The 20,128-nt window shown below is 36.3% G+C and overlaps 4 protein-coding genes across 7 annotated transcripts in view; 2 read left to right on the top strand and 2 right to left on the bottom strand.

Moving 5' to 3' along the window:
* snx19a (sorting nexin 19a) overlaps positions 1–8,989 on the bottom strand; it is a 41,890-nt gene extending 32,901 nt beyond the window's left edge. The window contains exon 1 of one of the 4 annotated variants that reach the window (XM_048187725.1): positions 8,851–8,989. The gene's annotated coding sequence lies outside the window, so the exon portion shown is untranslated. Of the gene's footprint in view, positions 1–326; positions 809–8,850 lie in introns of those variants that run through there. The other 3 variants (XM_048187726.1, XM_048187723.1, XM_048187728.1) reach the window with 3 other exon arrangements.
* Positions 1,246–2,280, bottom strand: gig2o (grass carp reovirus (GCRV)-induced gene 2o). The gene is made up of 2 exons (XM_048187730.1): positions 2,128–2,280; positions 1,246–2,024 (listed from the first exon to the last, which is right to left on the bottom strand). The coding sequence occupies exon 2, from the start codon at positions 2,021–2,023 to the stop codon at positions 1,373–1,375; it is 651 nt and encodes a 216-aa protein (XP_048043687.1). The 5' UTR covers position 2,024; positions 2,128–2,280; the 3' UTR covers positions 1,246–1,372.
* Positions 2,451–9,465, top strand: pou2af2 (POU class 2 homeobox associating factor 2). The gene is made up of 5 exons (XM_048187729.1): positions 2,451–3,246; positions 5,738–5,838; positions 6,972–7,014; positions 7,147–7,454; positions 8,763–9,465. Exons 1-5 carry the CDS (start codon positions 3,234–3,236, stop codon positions 9,177–9,179), a joined length of 882 nt encoding a protein of 293 aa, XP_048043686.1. The 5' UTR covers positions 2,451–3,233; the 3' UTR covers positions 9,180–9,465.
* Positions 9,466–9,950: 485 nt separating this feature from the next.
* stk36 (serine/threonine kinase 36 (fused homolog, Drosophila)) lies at positions 9,951–19,793 on the top strand. The gene is made up of 20 exons (XM_048187722.1): positions 9,951–10,426; positions 10,903–11,043; positions 11,394–11,471; positions 11,825–11,955; positions 12,125–12,374; positions 12,574–12,667; positions 12,867–13,033; positions 13,327–13,496; positions 13,823–13,964; positions 14,074–14,193; positions 14,284–14,460; positions 14,671–14,762; positions 14,999–15,062; positions 15,200–15,310; positions 15,480–15,554; positions 16,382–16,499; positions 16,596–16,722; positions 16,858–17,032; positions 17,138–18,496; positions 18,786–19,793. Exons 1-20 carry the CDS (start codon positions 10,340–10,342, stop codon positions 18,903–18,905), a joined length of 3,798 nt encoding a protein of 1,265 aa, XP_048043679.1. The 5' UTR covers positions 9,951–10,339; the 3' UTR covers positions 18,906–19,793.
* Positions 19,794–20,128: the final 335 nt, after the last annotated feature.

A 20,128-nucleotide genomic window follows, 5' to 3' on the forward strand; every position in this document is an offset into this window, starting at 1 on the left:
ATACTCATGACCTGTTTTCTTAAAAAAAAAAAAAAAAAGTACCTTGTTTTGCCTTTAACTACATTATGACCAGTTAAAGCAGATAAACTCACCACATTAATAATAACATTTGAAAACACTATGAATCAATAATTAGTAAAAGGGGTAAAGCAGCATAAAACATTGTTTTCCCATGAAATACATTATTCCAAATGATTCTAAACCAAATTTAAAATAAATAAATAAATCTGTATTAAACGTGACATGCTTTGAGCATGTATGAGAATCTCACCTTTACAGTGTAAAGAATATAAGGATGAGTGCTGTTGCATTTGAAGAAAACTTACTGTGTCAGAGAGGCTGATCATTAATCTATATCCGTGACCACATCGCTCATCGTCAGGTAGATGTGCCCAAAAGCAGCATATTAGTTGGTATTGGTCAGTATAACAATGGTATCATTAAAATGGTTTTTGCCTTTCATGTCGTTGCTATCGACGTTTGCAGTCGGTCTAATCTACTTCACTGTAATTAGATTAACATCTAGCAAGCTGTCCACCTCAGACTACACTTCAATCGGTAAAACCCGACTGAACAGCGCCCTCCTACTGCAGCAGCTGTGAAGTTCAACAACAAAAACCTTTCAGGCCGGATTTACCGGTATATTCCAGGGACAAAACTATCCTTTATTTTCTCTACAGGTGATAAATGATCATTAAAAAAACAATAAATACATAAATAAAAAAGAGGAATCCGTTTTAAACAGCCTAGCCTGAAATTTTTTTTAAAATTAGATAATGAAAATCAATGTAGATTCAGGTTATTTTTAAGAAATAAATAGTAATAAAAAAAAAAAAAACTTTGAAATGTTAAATATTTGTAAATATTTTAAATGATACATATTGAATTTCACAGTCGGAAGCAGATAAAATCATAACTGTAACAATTAATAGGATTTAAGATTATTAAAAATGTCCTTTATAAGAAATATACAATATAATATTATTTAGCCTGGAGTACAGTTTAAAGATTTAGCCTAGTTTTAAGATTTAAATATAATATTTTGGAGTACAAGTCTATCATATGACAACAGAAAACAGATAAATAAAAAATAATTAGGCTAAGCATCATGAAGTAGGCAAGGTAATATTCAGAATGGAGGCTAAATTAGCATATTGCATAGTCAATTCACCAAAAATAACTTAAATAAGAACGTGTTAAATAAGAACATGTCACAGCTGACATAGCCTAATGAAACAATGAAACTTTAATGATAAATGAAACTTTTATTTCTGTAAATGGCTTAAATATGATTACAGAGGGTTAAAAGAAAAACTCATACGGATATAGGCTACAACAACCTAAAAGACAGATCCAGATCTGCCTTGCCATTTTAGATTCTTTCTTTGATCTTTCTGCTTTTGCACACGTGTTTTCCCTGAAAGGGGCAGATTTGTTTCTTGCACTCCCAGCACAGCTGAACATCATGGTCTTCATCAGCATTGTCCTTATGACAAAGATCGCAGCCTTCGTTTTTCAGTTTACTCCGAACCAGTCGTCGAAGCTCCCTGCGTTTATTGTCATCCACACAGCACGCCACGTCAATCACCGTGATGCGACTGGGGTCCCACACACAGTCCTCTTCGCGTCCAGACTTGATGGTGGAGATTTTGCTGTTTGGCGGAACCCACGCGGAGTCGTACCCGTTGCTGTGCCACGATGTCTGGAGAGGATGATTGTCACAGTCTATTTTCTTAACTTTTCCAACACGCACCCGCAGTTTGAAAACGATTTTGTCTTTTTTGTCAGTATTGAGCGGGTAACACTTAGCTTTATCAATGTTACGACTGACATAAACCCCGGGGCCCAGCATTCCTTTTGTGGAGGGTACAAATCCGTTATTAATGATAGCCACGGCGTTTGTCAAATGTGCGCCGTGAAACATTGTGTATACTCGGTCTGACTTCGGTTCCTGGTTCTCGGACAGAGACCTGCTGCGGTCTTTAACAGCTTTCCAGCCACAGAAAGACACCTCTCTCTCCATTCTAAGATTGAACACGTAGATTGAATTAGTATTTGCACCCACTAAAACAGCTTTTTATATTTAAAATCCACGGAAATCAACGTTAAAAGGGAAAATATGCTCACCTTCTTCAAGATCATCTATGGTAGCCTACCCGATAACTTTTTACTTTCGATTTCTACTTTCGTTTACTTGGAAAATAAAAAAATATCGCGAGATTCTAAAAGCTTTAGTCATCGTCGATCTCACAAAACGATGTGTTAAAACATTAGTCACACATAAAATATGTTTTATGAGTAGCCTAAATGTAAAAAAAAAAAAAAAAAAAAAAACATTCCCACGACAGCTTTCTATTTCTGCCTATAGCCTAATATATCAGCCTATATAAAGTAGACTAAATCGTTTTACAGGTATAGTCCCAGTAGTATTTGCCTTTGATGCACTGTAAAAAAAAAAAAAAAAAAAAAAAAAAAAAAAAAAAAATTGATCACGGGGAGTTCCATATATAGGCCTAACATATAATAGCTATTTGTTTCCATCCAATAACTTGCCAAAAGTTTTGTCAATTAGTTGTCACTAAGCAGCTCGTAAAACTTTGATTTTGCTTTAAAAGTTAAGAAAGTTAGTTTTAAAAACTTACATTCTTTAAAGTTTAGTGGGGGTTGATTTTTTATTTTTTTATTTACAGTGATTACAGCATGAATTTTCCATTCATTGATTTTAAATACAGTCCTTAGCCTGTCCACCTATACACACCTAATCTCCTCTAAAAAGGAAAGTTTTTGACGCAGGGCCTCTTTGTAAGAAAAAAATATATATATACGTTTATATATATATTCTATTGTCTTCATCTTCTGTGTAGCTACTGTAAGGAAAATTACCTTTTCCTCTTTTTTCCCTCGCTATCATATTCAGCTTTTAATACGGCTGTCACTCTCTCCATTTTTCAACAGTGCAGCCTTAATAGTGTACTCTGATCTACAGTAGATGCAAATTATTAAGAAACGTCTCCAAGCCAGTTATTTGCATTTAACCAAATGATGAAGGCTTCACAAGCGAAACCATGTGAAGGGTATGAATAGAGGTGCGCGAGCTGACCATAAGCTACATATGACTACTTAAGTTTTTAAATCTTCTCTCTTCCTTTGATATAATGAACGTGGTATGAGTTCTGCTGGAATAGGAATCAAAATTGAAGACCTGAGACAACTGGCAACGCTCGGCTAAAATTATGATGGAGACAGGTGAGAGTTTGTGAAAAGTATTTTAGTATTTTTATACATTTTATTCGAGGTTTCATTTATAACGCATTAAGGCTGTATACTACATTTACATTCAATGTGCTCACGTAAGTATTCGTAATTTATAAACACCGTTGTTGTGTTACAAATGTATGTCGAGAATTGTATAACATAACATTTGTTCGCTCTTTTCATCTAAATATATCTACCTACCAAAATCTAATTGTGAGAAAGAACGTGTCACTTGCTGCAAAGTAAATGTAATTTATTAAAAGAACCTATCTTGGCCCTGTTATAGAACGTAAAAAATACATCAATTAAAAGTTACTTTAAATAGACTACTTTTTAAAATCTGTATAGCAACTCACATGTGAAAATGAAATGCTTTGAAATACGGATTCTAATTGTGGTAAAAGTAATTACTTCTTAAAAGCTGACAGAAATGGGAAGTAAACAACAAAATGCACCTCAGCTGGGCTTTTGGCACTCTGAATGATTTATTTTTCTAAGAATTTGGGCGATAGGCTACATTAAAAGTGCCTGTTATCTCAAAAGTGAAGACAAAGAGTGTAGTAAATATAGGCTACCTAAATGTAGTCGTATATCTTCAATTAAACCCAGGAAAACATTCAAGACCCCTCTTTTCTCTTTATGTCATGTACTGCCATTTATGACTGTTAACGGGTGGATTGTGACATCAGGCTAAATGACTGTGCGTGCACACCCTAGACCACAGGTGAGACAGGTGTGTGTGTGTCAGAGAGAGAAAGACGAGATATGAGTCTACCATTGAAAACTGATATTGGCCGTATTGGAACACAAGACAACCAAGGAGAAATTCCACTCCTAAAAGAGAAAACAGCTGTTTGCCTAAGGATCTAAATTTGAAACATTGTGATCTAAAAGCCTAACAATACATGTTAAATTGTTTGTTTAACACTATGTATTTTGCAATGATTTTTCCTCAGGCATGGGTGTGCAGCATGGTTAATGCGTTCTCAGTTAGAGATTTACAGCTGGAAGTTCTCAAAGTCCTGCAAAGTTTAATTTTGTTGTTTTCTATTGAAACTGAAGACCATTACTGGGTAGTGTTTGAATAGAGTTGTATCTCCAGTCGCTAGGAGATGAACTCCAACATAACGTTAATATTCTTTTTAAATTATTGTCAAGAATTAGCACATAAAATCTATTTTACTCACAATTCTGTTTCCACTCCTAAAGCATGCCAACTCTCATCAACAAAGGAAAACATAAGGCCATGATGGATCAATTTCTTAATTAGTAATACCACAAGTAGGGACTTGTTTAGAAGAAATGCATACTGTTCACATTTAACACATTTTATAGATCTTATTTGAATATTTTATTTAAAAAATTGCTTAGCAATAAAACCTTCCAGATTTCATTCACAGTCTAATTCAGGATTAGTCCAACTTATAAAAAATATTTTAAAATTGAAATAATAAAAAAACTAATAAATAAAAATGGTATAGAAACCGTTTTAAATAGGCTACTTTTAATCAACTTTTTTTTTTTTTTTTTTTTTTAAAGTGTTGAATAAAGAGTTAATTAAGTTTGCTTACTGAAGACATAGGTCGGAGGTTCCAAGCAGCAGGTTCTTCTTGAATAAGACTTACTGGGGTACCCTATAGATGTTTAGATGTTGCATATATGGTCAGGTATGACAATTCATGATTCATCAATGATTTAAATTATATATAACATAGAACAAATAATCATTTATCAATTCAGTTAACAAGTACCACCTGTGAATGGAATAAATAAACTGCTTTTTTTCCCTTTTTTTTTTTTTTACAGAGTCAAAACAAAAACAAAACAAATCTACATTATCATATGGCTGTGAGACTATTGTAAAACCTGTGAACACTTAAAGCAACCTTATTGTGAATGCTGAATGTATTTTATTATTTTATGTCTATTTGTGGTTTATTTTATCAATAGATGCCCATGTGAAAAAAGACTTGTTAATATCCACAACAAAGCAACAATAGTCTAACACAATAGTGTGGATATTACCAAGTCTTGTTTTGTGATAAAAAAGAAGCATTGTATCTATTGATAAAATAAACCATGAAATAAAAAAAAATTGTGGACTAAGTATCTTTTGTGCAATTTCCCAGTGTTTACAGGCTGAAAAATAACTATAAGTTTCACAGTCATATGATAATGTAGTTTTTTTTTTTTTTTTTTTGTAGTTTCTTTTTAATAAATGATTTGTTGAACTGTAAAGTCACTGCTTGAAGTGTAAAGTCACTATCCATGTGCAAAACTTCGGAAACATACTTTATTTGCATTTCAGTATTATATAGGTTCATATAAATACATGTAGTCAATTCATTTTTTACATTTATTCTGACGGGTTACTCCAGAAACATCAGATTAACCAGAGATATTTGACCAGAGATTAACCAGTCAGATATTTATTCGGAAAAAGACATGAAACACTGTAAAAAATATTTCTTTTTCCCCACAGAGTATTCCAAGAGAGTATACCAAGGTGTCAGAGTCAAGCACACGGTCAAAGATCTTCTTGCAGAGAAGCGATTACGACAAACAAATGCACCCCGATTCAGCGTAAGTTAGCCATCATTTTCACGCTGTCTTGTCTGATGTTCTTAAATATTATCTTGATCATCCCATATCCATAAGTGTTTTAACTATACAGTTGATAGTTTTTGAATCAAAGAAATTTACACTCACAATATACAAAGAAACAAAAGTATAAGTTAAGATATCTCTCACACAGCAACAGTATTCAGAGCATCATGTCCGTGTTACTTTTAAGAGATAAATATCAGGCACACCTGCCAAAATCAGATCTACCTTCCTGAAAGGGGACAGACAGGCATTGTTACCAGTAGACGGTTAAACCCAAGCCTTAACCGAGGGCATCACTGAGGGATTTGCTAACAAAATACAAAAGAACAGACAGTCCTTGTGAACTCCTGCTGCAAGTTGTTGTCTGCTTTTGTTTTGTTTTGTGTCCTTTACTGAAACTAATGGACCAGTCGGTTCATGCAAATTCCTCAGATGGGGTGGTTGGCCAACTTATATCTGAACAATGGTCTGGCAAAGACATACCCATTCTACAAGATAAACAAAAAGCACTCATAAAATCATTTTAGAAACAAATAGTTAACTACTATAAGAATTCCATTTCCAGAATGTAATTAAAAAGTGCCTCTATGTATGGCGATGTATTGACTGCAAGTCTCTAACAAAGAACGATATCTGCTAAACAAATGAACTTAATTCCATTGTGTTCTTCTCCGGCAAGTCTTAAGAGTCAACTGGGATATGTTCCCAGTCATCCAATGATTTCTTTAGATCCTTGTGGCAAAATCTCATGAGAAGAGTACACACTCCACCAGAGGCAAGTGTACACATGGAGCGAGGGTGGGGGGGGGGCACTGATGTGACACTGGCAAATCATATTCAAATATCCTCCCACATGATTTGCCTGGCTTTCAACAGAACAAGCACTAAAACTTGAGCCTTCCTGTCTTTTTCTCCATATTCTCACTGGCAGCAAGTCAAGCAAAATACAAAGCAGCCCACTGGGGGTTCTTTGCTTCCCTTCGCCTCTACATTGTAGGGGGGATTCATGTGTTTTTATTACACGCTGTCTTCTTAAGTGAAGTTTATGAGAAACACACACATAGACACACTGTGTTATGTCAATGACAATGACTTTTTTTGGTTTTCAGACAAGCAGCAGTACCTCTCAGCCAGCTTTTGTGCCAATGCCCGGTGAGTCCGTCTGGTAAAGCTTATACACAGCTAGATCTAATTAGATATGTTCAGATCTAACAGGTGTGCTCAGTGAGAGGCTAATTCATCTTGAATCAGGGAGTTAACTGAATTTCCTGCTTCCTCTTGCAGGGTCACACGTGCTTCCTGGTTACTACAGTATGCGAAGATCCTTTCTCCCAGACTCAGAGCTCTGCCATCCCATGAAGCAGTACTCATCACCAGACACTTACTCTTCAGCACTGGGAAGCAAGGCCTTTTCGTACGACCACCCCTCCACTTACCCTTCCTTTATCGACAGCTACTACACTCCTGATTCATATGGAGATTACAGAGGGCCAACGTCTTATACCACCAGCGGAGGGTCACTGTTTCCACCGTCTACACTACCAACACTACTACCAGCCCTGTCTGGAGAGTCATCGTCACACTTGCTCTTGGTATTCAAACTTCTTACAAATTATATTATTTGGGTCAATGATGTAAAAGTGTGTCCATGATGAATAAAAACGCTAATTTTACTAATTTAGATAAGAACACAATGGTTAGATTCTTAGAAATGTGCTTTTTGCGTTCATGTTGGCTTCATATGGTTTTTAAAAAAATAAACATTATAGCATTTTCAAGAAAGCTTTTAATTCAGTAACTCTAAAAATGTCCATCAAGAGATTATTATCAAGCTATTTTTTTTTAACAAATATCATTGATTTTCTAAATATCATTTATGAATATCATACATTTTGGGTGAAGATTGAAATTAGTAAGATTAAAAAAATAATAACACTTATTAGCAAGGACACATTAAATTGACAAAAAGTAGCAGTAAACACATTTTAACATTAAAAAAAACATTTAACATTCTGTTAATCAAAGAATTCTGGAATAAAATGTATCACAATTTAAAAAAAAAAAAAACTAAGCTGCACAAGCATTTTCAAGATTGATAATAATAAGAAATGTTTCTTGAGCAGCAAATCGGCTTATTAGAATGATTTCTGAAGGATCATGTGACTCTGAAGTCTGGAGTTATGATGCTGAAAATTCAGCTTTGCCATCACAGAAATAAATTTTAAAATATATTACAATAGAAGACAGATATTTTAATAATATTTCACAATATTACAGTTTATACTGTATTTTACAAATAAATGCAGACTTGGTGAGAATAAGAGACTTCTTTCAAAACATTATAATATCTCTCAGACTCTAAACTTTCGAACAGTATTGTACAACCTGACATAATCATTGCCTTGTCATAAAAAGACAGAATTTAAAAAAAGGTTGCACCACATGATTTTGTGGATAAATGTTTTTTTCAAATATTAATACAAAATTTGATGCATTTTTGTTTTGTCAAAAAATAATAAAAAAAAAACACTTAGGTTTTTCTTTTCTTGCATTTCATTCTTTAATTACTCTTTTCTTCTTCATTACGATATCACCTTGACATTTTTGTCACACAAAAATGAATATAGAAATTGAAAGATTAATAGACAAAAATAGACAAAAAAAACAAGTGTCTTGTCATTGTCCCATTTTCTAACCATATTAATGAAAAGATTAATAAGCAATATTGTTTTTTCAATAGGGTGTTGCATTATTTATTGTTCATTTTACTGTATTTATTGCATTGTATTATGTCTGTATTTCTCTATTTTATCTCCATTTTCTGTTTTTGTAGCACTGTGGGAATATGAAAAGCGCGTTATAAATAAAATTCATAATTTTTATTATTTCTCTATGCTCAGAGAGACCCTTGGGATCAGCCGTCAGAGGACCCAGTCAGTCAGTCAGAAGTCATATGTCCTGAGGGTCCAGCCCCCGTGGCAGACTCACCATCTCTGGGAGGGCCGGACTCTGGCGGATCCTCTCCATACCGTCTATCCACGGGGCGCAGCGGGAGCTCCATCCCACCAAGCTCTCAGCCTTATACTCTACAACCCCTGGAAGATGTCCCCTACCCAGCAGCATCCTACACCTCTGCCTCCAGCTACTCCTGCCCACAGTACATGGTGACACCTGGAGATCTGGCTGTGGTGAAGATGACAGCCGTCACCTCAGAGGAGGCTAGTGGTGGAGTGGTGTCTCTCAGTGACACTACATCCTGGGCTAAAGATGATGGAACTGGCTCCTGGTTGTCCTATGAGACTAGGAGGGCTTTTTAAGAGGCTTAAATGACAATACAAACATTGTGGACTAATCATTTGCAATTACACAGCCTCTCTATTCTTATACAGAAGGAGATTTATATACATCCATCATAAAGATGACCTCCTCAAGAAATGCTGATCACAATACAACACAATTTTTAAACTTGATATTGCGTAAGGATACAACAAAAATATGTGCTGATAGTTTAGTTAATTCAGGTTTTCATTATGCATTTTAAATGTCCAAGCGTTCTAGGATTAATTAGAAGCAATGCTCGCTTTTTCCCTCTTTCATACATTTTTAATTGTAACATCAATCCTCAAAAGAAAAGTCAAGAATATAACTAGCGAATAATACCAAAGAACACTTTAAGACAACAATGTTGGACTTTTGTCAGGAATGCCAATATATAAAAATAAACATGTTTTGGCTAAAAGAAAGTGTGTTATCTTTATAGAATAGAAGAGAAGAGCTGTTACCTCTCGATATGAGTCCTGTTGTTAGGACGCTATAGCGTTGTTAAGTTAAGGCCCCCTTAGTGACAGGACTGAATGAGGACACGAACACATCGCCTGTTCAAATTTCTGTTACTTCGGTCAACTTATCTCTTATAAGTCAGGCATTTATCAAGCAATTAAACTATCCAACTAATATACAAAATATGAATGTATATTCAAAAACATGCTAGTCAAAATAAGTTATTTAAATTTGCAATAACTTTTATAAGGGCTTCTGTTTGTGAGCCACCACGTTGCTAGGCGCTTTTTGTTTTTGTTCCACTGGAGAGCAGCGCACGTCAAACTTTCGGAAGTTTGTTCTACATTATGTTACCGTATTTCTTTTCAGAGACCATTTTTTGATTACAGTTACTTGTAATAGTTTTAAAGTCAACATCATTCACGGGAGTATGAATCTATAAGTAGACGTTGCTTTGCAGTTGCCGTAAGGATCAAATGATAAAGTCCATCTAATAAAAGCCGTGCACTAGCTTAGCCTAGTTTGTCCGTTTCGCCTAAGTCTGTCTTGCTTTCCTCCTACTTTTCAACTGCAAAACAAGCCATGAGGAGAAAACTGCCTAAATGATATGCTTACGTGCGTTCACTGTGTAATGAGTTTTTACTAGCTTAGCTGAAAAGTCACTGGACTCTTCCTCTGGGTCAAGGCTTCATCGCTGATGATGGATCAGTATCATATTTTGGAGGTTATCGGGGAAGGGTCATTCGGTCGAGTGTACAAAGGCCGCAGGAAGTTTAGCGGCCAGGTGAGCACTGCATGTTCACCGCGGTGTCAGAAATGCACATTTTCTTTGCCCAGTGGGATTGATTTTCAGGGACACCTTTATGAGGGCATTTGTTTCTAAACATATAATAACACAGCGTTTCCTCCATATAAATTAAATCTCAGTTTGAACAATGGGAAAAAAACAAAACAAAACAGTGTTCAGAACATCAGTCAGCCATTTAGAATCAAGCATTCTAGAGTCTCGTGATATCAATTTGCTGGTCACTTTTTATTCTGTCTACATTGTAGCAAATTTTGATATAATTTGGATGTTTTCATAATTGTTTGGGCTAATTTTATATTTTTCTTTCATCAAAAAGCATGTCATATTAACCCCACATTCACGACCCTTACATCCAAGTCATTAAATACAAAGAAAATAACAATTATAAAAGAAACTGACTTTATTAAAGACAGAATCCCTCTCTGTCTGAGTAACATCACTTTATTTTCTAGGTCGTGGCTCTGAAGTTCATTCCCAAAGTTGGCCGCTCAGAGAAGGACCTGCGCAGTTTGAAAAGAGAGATTGACATCATGAGGGGGCTTAAGCATCCCAACATAGTGCTGCTTTTAGACAGCTTTGAGACAGAGAGGGAGGTATGATTGTCACAGCCTACTCCCAAGTCATGTTACATTTTCCACTGTTCCATCTCTGTTCCTACAGTATAACCTGGTGCTTCCAGTATAACGGCTTATTGAATGAAACATAGCTCCCAGGGTTCACAATTTTAACATTCAAATTTCTAGTTTTCGTTGGCAAAATGTAGAATATGTTTAGACGTTAGGATACTGGCGTAGGTACAAAAGCTTGTGACTTTGATCGTCCCATAAAATGTGTAACTGAAAAAATTATCAGTGAGAACAGTTTAAAAAAAAAAAAAAAAAAAAAAAAAAACAGGACTGAATTTGTGTCAGAGGAATAATTAGAGCATGTATTCCTCTGGCAGGTGGTGGTGGTGACAGAGTATGCAGAGGGTGAGCTGTTTCAAATCCTGGAGGATGATGGGAGTTTACCTGAAAATCAGGTACATCAGCAGTCACACTGTTTTACAGACAACTCAACGAATTAAATTTGTACCATTCCAAGATAATGAATGTAGGTGTATGAAACTAGAACTATCTTAAGACCTGGTTTGCATTTTATATCTTTCTAGAATTTCTTTTTTATGCATATAAAACTTAAAATATGCCATACAAAATAAGAATAAATATCATACCATTTAGCCAAAGGTAAATGTATTTTTGGAAAATGCATACAATTCATCATATAGTTGATCACTTTTATTTTTTTGATCTGATGATGCTGAATTTACTGCTGCTCAGACCTCTTAACTGGAACACACTCACCTGCTAACCTGTTATCATACTTCTTATGTAGGTGTGTGAAATAGCCTGCCAGCTTGTTTCTGCCCTGTATTATCTGCACTCCCATCGCATTTTGCACCGTGACATGAAACCACAAAACATCCTGCTGGGAAAAGGAGGAATAGTAAAGCTTTGTGACTTTGGGTTGGTGTTGCCAATTGGTGCAAGTACAAAGTTCAAACTACTTTAGTAACTGTACCTTTATATACATACACACACACACACATATATATATATATATATATATATATATATAAATATATAAATGATCTCTAATAGCATAATGGTGTCATATTCTCTTGACTCTTCATAGATTTGCTCGTGCCATGAGTGTGTCCACCTTGGTGTTGACCTCTATTAAGGGGACGCCGCTCTACATGTCTCCAGAATTAGTGGAAGAGAAACCTTATGACCACTCAGCTGACCTTTGGTCTCTGGGCTGCATCCTCTATGAGCTCCACACGGGGGCGCCTCCGTTCTACACCAACTCCATCTTTCAGCTGGTGCAGCTTATAGTGAGAGATCCAGTCAAATGGCCAGAGAACATGAGTCAAGACTGCTTGGTACGGAGTAGTTACTTCACACATTAAACCCTCTGACTCTGACTTTTAAAGCAAATTAGTCTGATTTTGATTTAGTGTTTGACACAGATCCAAAAAAGTGTTACTTTATGCCAGCGTGCACTGGTAATGATAACATTAATACAGAATTTAAAATCCTTCACTTCAGTTCACTTTAAATCTGTGGGTTCTCTTAATTTAGAGCTTTCTGAAGGGGTTGTTGATGAAAGACCCAGAGAAGAGGCTATCATGGCCTGACCTGCTTCATCACCCTTTTGTTGCAGATGGAGTTTTAAGTGAGGACTACTTAATAGTTTTATCGTCCTGTGAAATTGTATTTTCTATGTACACATATATCATTCAAAAATATTTAATTGTAATAATATATATTATATTAAAAATATGTTTTACACACTTTTTACATAATCTAAATCAATCCAACATCTGATATTGTCTATCTAAAATGGTGCCTTGTGCTGCTCTTTGCTTTAACAGTGTTGTCAGATGAGGGTTCGAGCAACCCCCTCACAGTCCCACCCAGCCCAGACCTACAGGCCCTGAAACACCAGCAGGCTGCAGAGAAGACAACAGCACGCAGTGGAGAGGGCAAACTACTGCGCAAAGCCAGAGAGCTTCGAGAGAAAGAGAAGACTAACAGACGGGTAAACTCATGCTCAACAGCAGGCATAAACAAAGTAGTTTGTCTTTCTTCATTTTATGTATTAAGAGATTATGAGTCTGTTTTCATGTCTTCGTGTCTGATTTATTTTATTTTTGCTGTCAGATGAACTTTTTGTAATGTAAACGATTGCTATTGTTGTTGATTCGTGAAAATTTGACCGTTTACATTGGTATGGAATATGGAGAAAATGTGGAATCAGCTGAGAAGAGCTTTCAAAGTATCCATTTCTGTGGAAGTGAAATGATATAATTGTGTTTGGTGTTGTTTTACTAGGAGATTGTGAGTGGAAGCGCAGCCCGCGCCAGTCAGACACGCTGTAAGACAGCTTCTGCTGGAGGAGCCCCCACCACTGGCCACTCATTGGGCAACACCTTTTCAGTGTATCAAAATTCATCTCAGCCAGGAACCAATCAGCATCAAGCAAATGACAACAGTGTTACCAGGTAGTATTTCCATCTAGAATTTGAATTTGAAAACCTGCGGGCCTCAACTTAAAAAAGGGCATATTAACAATGCTGCTGTGACAGTGAAATTGATATTTTGACCAGCGTGAAGGAATGAATATATTATAAATCCAAATGTAAAGAACTGAAATAGTCAAAAAGCCTGTTTAAACCGAGGGTAAAATATATGGTGAGAAATCAGATTTTTAAAACCTAAAAACAATTCTAAATGCATTATGTCAAATATAAATATATCCTGTAGACAGGCCAACATAAAATCACTGACTCTTAATGGTCCTCTTTCCCATGTTCCCTTTCATTTTTAGGGTGCGCTCAGCTCCACATAAAGGCCAGATCAGTAGAGACTACGAGAGGGAGTTCCCTTCGGTAGAGGTGGGACCCAGGCAAGTTTTGAAACACCCTGGACATGTGCGGACCAGTCTGGCTTCTGTCAGGATGGACAGTGAGGTTGTTATTTTAATCATTTAAAATTACATTGTGGATTTATTTGGTGCAAACCACTAATGTCAGATCTGTCAGACATGTTTTTTTCCCACTAAATCTCTTCGTATTGCAGGAACAAGATATCGACAGTGATTATGAGTGGCAACAACTGATTGAATTAAGTGATCAGGTCCCTGTAAACATTTCCATCCTTCAGAGGTTAAAAGCCAAGCTGCTCTCAGCCAAAAACCAGGTATTGTTCTGTTAAATGTCACAAGAGCAGCTATTTGAATTGGGTAAGTGAGTGTGATTTAGCGTGTTAAAGACTCGTTGATCTCTCCAGCTATTGGTCAGGAAAGGTGAAGAGGCCTCTTCAATTCTACAGCCAGTGAAGATCCTCAGGAACATTGTTCAGAGCTGTCGGTCTGGGGATGTTGAAACTGTGGAAAAGGAGTTGGAACTGCCTCATTTATTGTTCAGCCTGATCGAGGACATCCTGAACATTCCAGATCTAATGCAGGTCAGACATAAGATGAGAGGAGGAGACTAAGACTTCACAAAAATATTCAGCTGATTATTATTTTAAACATATATTTTAATAATATTTGAAAAAATTATATATTTTTAAATAATTGTAAACTGAAAATGTACATTTAATTGTACCTTTAATAGTTTCATTAAATCTGTGGGAGATCATACTTTATTTTTGACTGATTGTTATTTGCTAAAGGAATCCCAGGGTGAGATAATATTAGGAGAACTGATGAGTGTGCTCATAATGTACCTGGAAAAGAGCCCAGGCTGGGAGATAAAGGGCAGGAGGTATGGATTTATGAATTGTTTTTAATGTACACCACTACAGTACACTTTTTTTCTCCACTGAAATTGTTTTTACTTTCATTACTTCAGTAAATCTATTGTTCCTATTTTAAAATCAAAGAATATTCAGTTTTAATTGCAGAACACTTTGTTAGGCTGTTGTTATCTCAGTTGCTTCTGGGCTTTTAGTGAAATTTTAATCTTAGTGTTATTTTATGAAAAATATTTTCTCTCATCAGAGCTGAGGAGCTCTGTCAGCTGTTTATATCGGTGTTACTCTGTCGTGACCAAAAGCATTCAGCGGTAAGTGTCTCTATCTGAAAGATTTTCTCCCTAGTTTGTGTCAAATGCACGTTTAATGTGGAAAAATGAAGTACAATAATCGTAGGATGTCTGGTTTCATTTGCATTACACTTGTGATTTTGTTGTCTCTCCTACAGCTTTTGGCAACAGCAGTCTTAACCTTGTTCACGCACCGCGGTATATCTGTGAATGTTGGTGTGGAGAGGCTTACAAGCTTTTTGGGGAATATTTTGACAGACACAGCAGAGGTACAGTTCCATTATTTATACTGTGAATAAGGGTTAACTCTGTTTGGAGTAATTAATGTCATTGATGTGATGAAATCCAGTGTAGTCATTCCCAACTCTTTCTCTCTCTCCTTTTCTTTTCCTCTCCCCCTCCCACCATCTGTCTGCTCTCTCTTTTTCTTTCGTATAGGCGCATAACCCCTTACCTGCAGGTTGGGGCATGTGTGATGGCCTTCTGTCACTGATTCTCCTCAGACTATCTGAGGTAATTCCTCTCAGATTAATTCCCCTGAAATCTGTGCTGTGTTAATTAGAGATAGAACAATAATCGGTTTGACTGAATAATTGGTTTTCAATTGTTTAATATTTTTTTAGTGTTTAATATACAATAAATTGCACCATTTGAAGTCTCTTGAGAGCAGCACACAACAATGGTATTTACAGATAAAGGAACTACTGCATTCGCTTTTTTAATTAGTCTTATTGACACATATTATATAATATTACATATTACATAAATATAATATAAAATTACAAAATGTGATTGTCATTGATAAGTATTAATATTGCATATTGTCTTACTTTTTTATTGTTGTAACATAATGATCATTGAATTTTTATTAGTTACTAAGTTTGGTCAGAAATAAATCTGCAATTAAAACCAGTTTGGCATATTGTTTATGGGACACTTAAATATAAATAATAATAATAATAATAATAATAAAAAAATAAAAATAAATGGAAGAAGGGACAAATCTTTTTTTCCATATTGTGACATACTGTACATCCGAGTGTAGTGGATTAAAGAAAAATAAAAAAATGTAGGTAGCTAGGGGATGTGGTTCTCTTCATCGATTATTTTTTGGATTTTGAGACATATGTGTTTTATTATGATTGTGGAAGGGCATACGTCACCACAGAGAAGTCGTTTCACTAGAAAATTGAGTTATGAGACTCAAAATTAAAAAAGAAAAATGAAACATACATGGATCATGATCAATAATATGCATTTACAAAAAACCTGTAAAAATAGGATGAATTTTCATGTGATGTCTAATCACCATTATTTACTTTTTCCTTCACTGATGAAAGAGTGAAAGCAGCTCACTGCTCGACTTTCAGGACTCAGCGCTTTGGCCCTGCTTGTGGGCTAAAGTGAACACCACACTGGAAAACACAACATCTCAGAGATGCCAATTCTCTCCTAATGGTACTGAACACCAAGAGAACATTCACTTATTTCTGTATTGCAGCTTTAATATACCTGTAATTTAATAACATACATTTGTCTCTGTTTTTCTCACAGGTCTGTATGTGTTCCTCTCTCTCGCTTTATTGGTTTTCTCCAGCGATCCATACAGCTGTGTGGCTCTCCTGTCAGATATCTCCACAAACTGCTCCTCTGCCCTCAGCCACCTTCTCACCACCAGTTGGTGAGCATCAAACATCATCTCAAAGTCTTACTATGGTGTCAAACAGTTTTTACACAATTCTTTTTTTATGTTAGTGTTTAATTGAAGTGCATCTCTCAGTGGTCCACAGTATATTTCTCATTTTATACTTCACAGCAGCGCTGCATTGCTAGAGCACGGTCTTTTCTGGGGTGACTCAGAAATAAACAGCCTATCAGTGATGAGCTGTCATCTTCTCTGCATCCCCTTCTCTCTGGAGTTACCCTTAGAAAAACTTCTGTCTGTTCTCCGATCGTATCAAAGCTCAAATATCGTGGCCGGACTAGTGCAGGTATGGTTTAAAAAATACTCCAGTATTTTCAGATGGCAGATGTTGGAAATGCAATTTTTGTCTTTTTTTTTTTTTATATTTCTGCTGACTTGTCTTTTTGTTCAGATGATTCAAACTCTTCCAGTTGCCCTGGTGGAGCTTCCACTGTGTCTTCTGAATCGTCTACTGCTATCTGACCCACAGCACACCGCTCCATGTCTTATCAGTGCAGCCCAGGCCTGCGCTTTCCTCCCTTACAGCACAGAAAGCCCAGACAATGGAGCAGACCACGCTCAGAATCAACTTAACCACTTCGGGAATGGAGTGGAGCAATTTAAGAGCAATAGAATTGCAAAGAAAACCAAGATAGATCATATCAAAGGAGACATCAATTTGAAGAAGAGGTTAGAGCGGCTCAAAGGATATGTAGATGCATCTAAAGAAAAAAATAATTCCCTAAAGGCTCAATCCAAAAGCAAGACTGAAAAGTTCAGAGAGGTGCAACCAAAAACCAAAATGTATCCACAGAAAACCATGGAACATCTAAGAGATAAAATCGAGCAGCAGAGCGGTTGTATAGAGGAGCTCATGGACAGTTTGGAGATCCATGGCAGCTCTGCAGGACGTCTTCAAGATCTCTCAGCTCAGCAAGGGTGCAGCATCAGCTGGCTTATAGACAGTCTGGAGGAGTTAAGGAGAAGTGGCGATCACCCAAAGGTCTCCACGGTTAAAATTCGATCCTCACCAGAAGAGGTCAGAACAGCAGGTTCTCTGTTAGCTGTGCTGCTACAAAGTGAACTTCTCTGTGGGTGTGCAGTGGAACTTCTTAGCCTTCTCTCCCAACTAACACGTCATCTCACCTATCAGTCTTCCTTCTTTGTTCCTGTCAAATCCACCCAACTGCGGCTTGCGTTGCACCACCGAGATGATGGAATCCGAGCCGCCTGCTGTGGCTTGCTGGGCCACCTGGGTGCAGGTTTTAGGCAGGTTATCAGTGAGTCAAAGTTTGACCTGTTCCAGGACCTGTTAGGTTGCCTGTGCGATCCTGCTTCGTCCGTTCGTAGGACGGCCTGCAAAGCGGTGGGAAACTGGCTAAGTGTATTGGGAAAAACCAATTTAAATATTTCCAGTAAAGGTATCAAGAATAGAACTGACATAAACAACTTGTCGGTACAAGACAAATCGAGGAGGACACCAGCAATGGAAGGCGTCAGACATAGTGAGGGAGACGTATGGATGGAGCTCGCCATAGGAGCCGCACCTCCCATCGTGTCTCTGCTGTCCGATGCAGATAATGTCATTCGACAGCACTGCTGTGGGGCCTTGGGTAACCTGGCTACTTTCAGCGGAGGGGATGGAGCACTTCTCAGTGTAGATGCTCCAGGCTTGATTCTCCAAACTGCCTGTAATGATTCCCATCATGCAGTGCGACGGGCAGCTGTGGCCGCTCTGTGTGTGTTTAGCCAACAAAACACATTGCTACAGGTAAGAGCAGTGTGAATCAGTTTTGACTAACATATTTAGATGTTTTTTTATACCCTCCAAGACAATTAGGAAAGTTGTGGAATTCATTATACTCCCGCATATCCCGTCGGGCAAAGAGTGCAGTTCTTGTTGAATTGTATTTAAACACTGAAGCAAAATTGATATAGTGCTGATTTTGTGCTGTATTGCATCATTTTGACAATTGTGCAAAAAAATTGAAAGACAGACAAAGCTGGTTGGAAAAAAATCCTTACTGTCATTTTCACATTTTCTCCTTCCCTTCCTCAAGGCTCTGAGGTCTCTAGATGCAGGAAGAAAACTCTGTCACACATCCCAAAGCTCTTTATTTCAGAGGGATTATCAATGGCTTGTCAGCAAGTTGGACGGGTCAGTTGAAGGAAAAACATAAATGTCAGCCTCATAGTTTGTGTGTAAGAGAGAGCATGTAATTTCACATTATCTAAATATGCTGGCTGCTTCTGTGGCTGGGAAAGCTTTCTTTTTGTCTGTATTTATTTGATCTGTGATCAAAAGATTTTGAGTGAAATTGAATGTATGCATTTTGAGAAAATGGCAGAAACCCAAAAACATCCTCAAATTAACATTGTACCTTGAATTTAAATGTACATTTAGATGTATTCCAAATATATATATTTTTTTTTATTCAGCAAATGTTTGCATTATTGATTCACTTGTATGTAAAAATGTTGCGATTTGAGTGTCTTTTTTTCTGTTCATAATAAGACTTCACTTGTGTTTTTAGGATGTAACTAATTTGCAGCCTTACTTGTATTTATTATTTCAAAACTAAATTTACCCCTGCTCAAATAGTTAATTGTCTGTATATGTCGGAAAATTCGATATATATTTCGATATCGAGAGTGTTTCCTAAAGGATATATTGTGATGTAAATGTAATCTGTACGGAGAAAATGCTGTGAAATCCAGATTTCATAAGAAATAAATCATTGAATAAATCAATAGATTTTCCTAAAATTATGTCTGTCCTGTCTGTCATATGTGTGATTTTTTTTTTAGTGTAGTTTTTTGTTTGTTTCTTAACTGGACACATCGTCTCACCCTTTCAAATTTTGTTTTGTTTTCAAGATGGCTATTTTACCTGAGATTTATTTGAGACGTCCAAACTTTTTCACTCTTCAGACGTGTTTGTCACAAGAAAATCCTTTTGACGTGTATCCGAAATCAGCAACTTTTAATTAACGGTGGTTTTTTTTTAGGAAGGATGATTTTATCTGAATTATATAACCTATCCTATATAGCCTATATATATATATATATATTCCATATACATACCAATGCAAAACTTAACAGTGAAAAATCAGGTTGTTTAACAGACGTGAAAGAAGCGCGCAGATTTGTTTTGATTATTAACCCACCCGTTGTATGTAAATATCTATCTATCTATCTATCTATCTATCTATCTATCTATCTATCTATCTATCTATCTATCTCTATATATATATATATATATATATATATATATATAAACACGTCATTTTAAAGATAGGCTACTTACAAAGAATGGTACAGTTACAAACAAAAAAAAAAAAAAGGGGATTAAGGTAGTGTGAATCAATTTATTTAGGCTATTTTTTTTTTAATTTTATATCGT

This window comes from Megalobrama amblycephala, linkage group LG4 (genome assembly GCF_018812025.1).
Source record: "Megalobrama amblycephala isolate DHTTF-2021 linkage group LG4, ASM1881202v1, whole genome shotgun sequence".
Lineage (NCBI taxonomy): Eukaryota > Metazoa > Chordata > Actinopteri > Cypriniformes > Xenocyprididae > Megalobrama > Megalobrama amblycephala.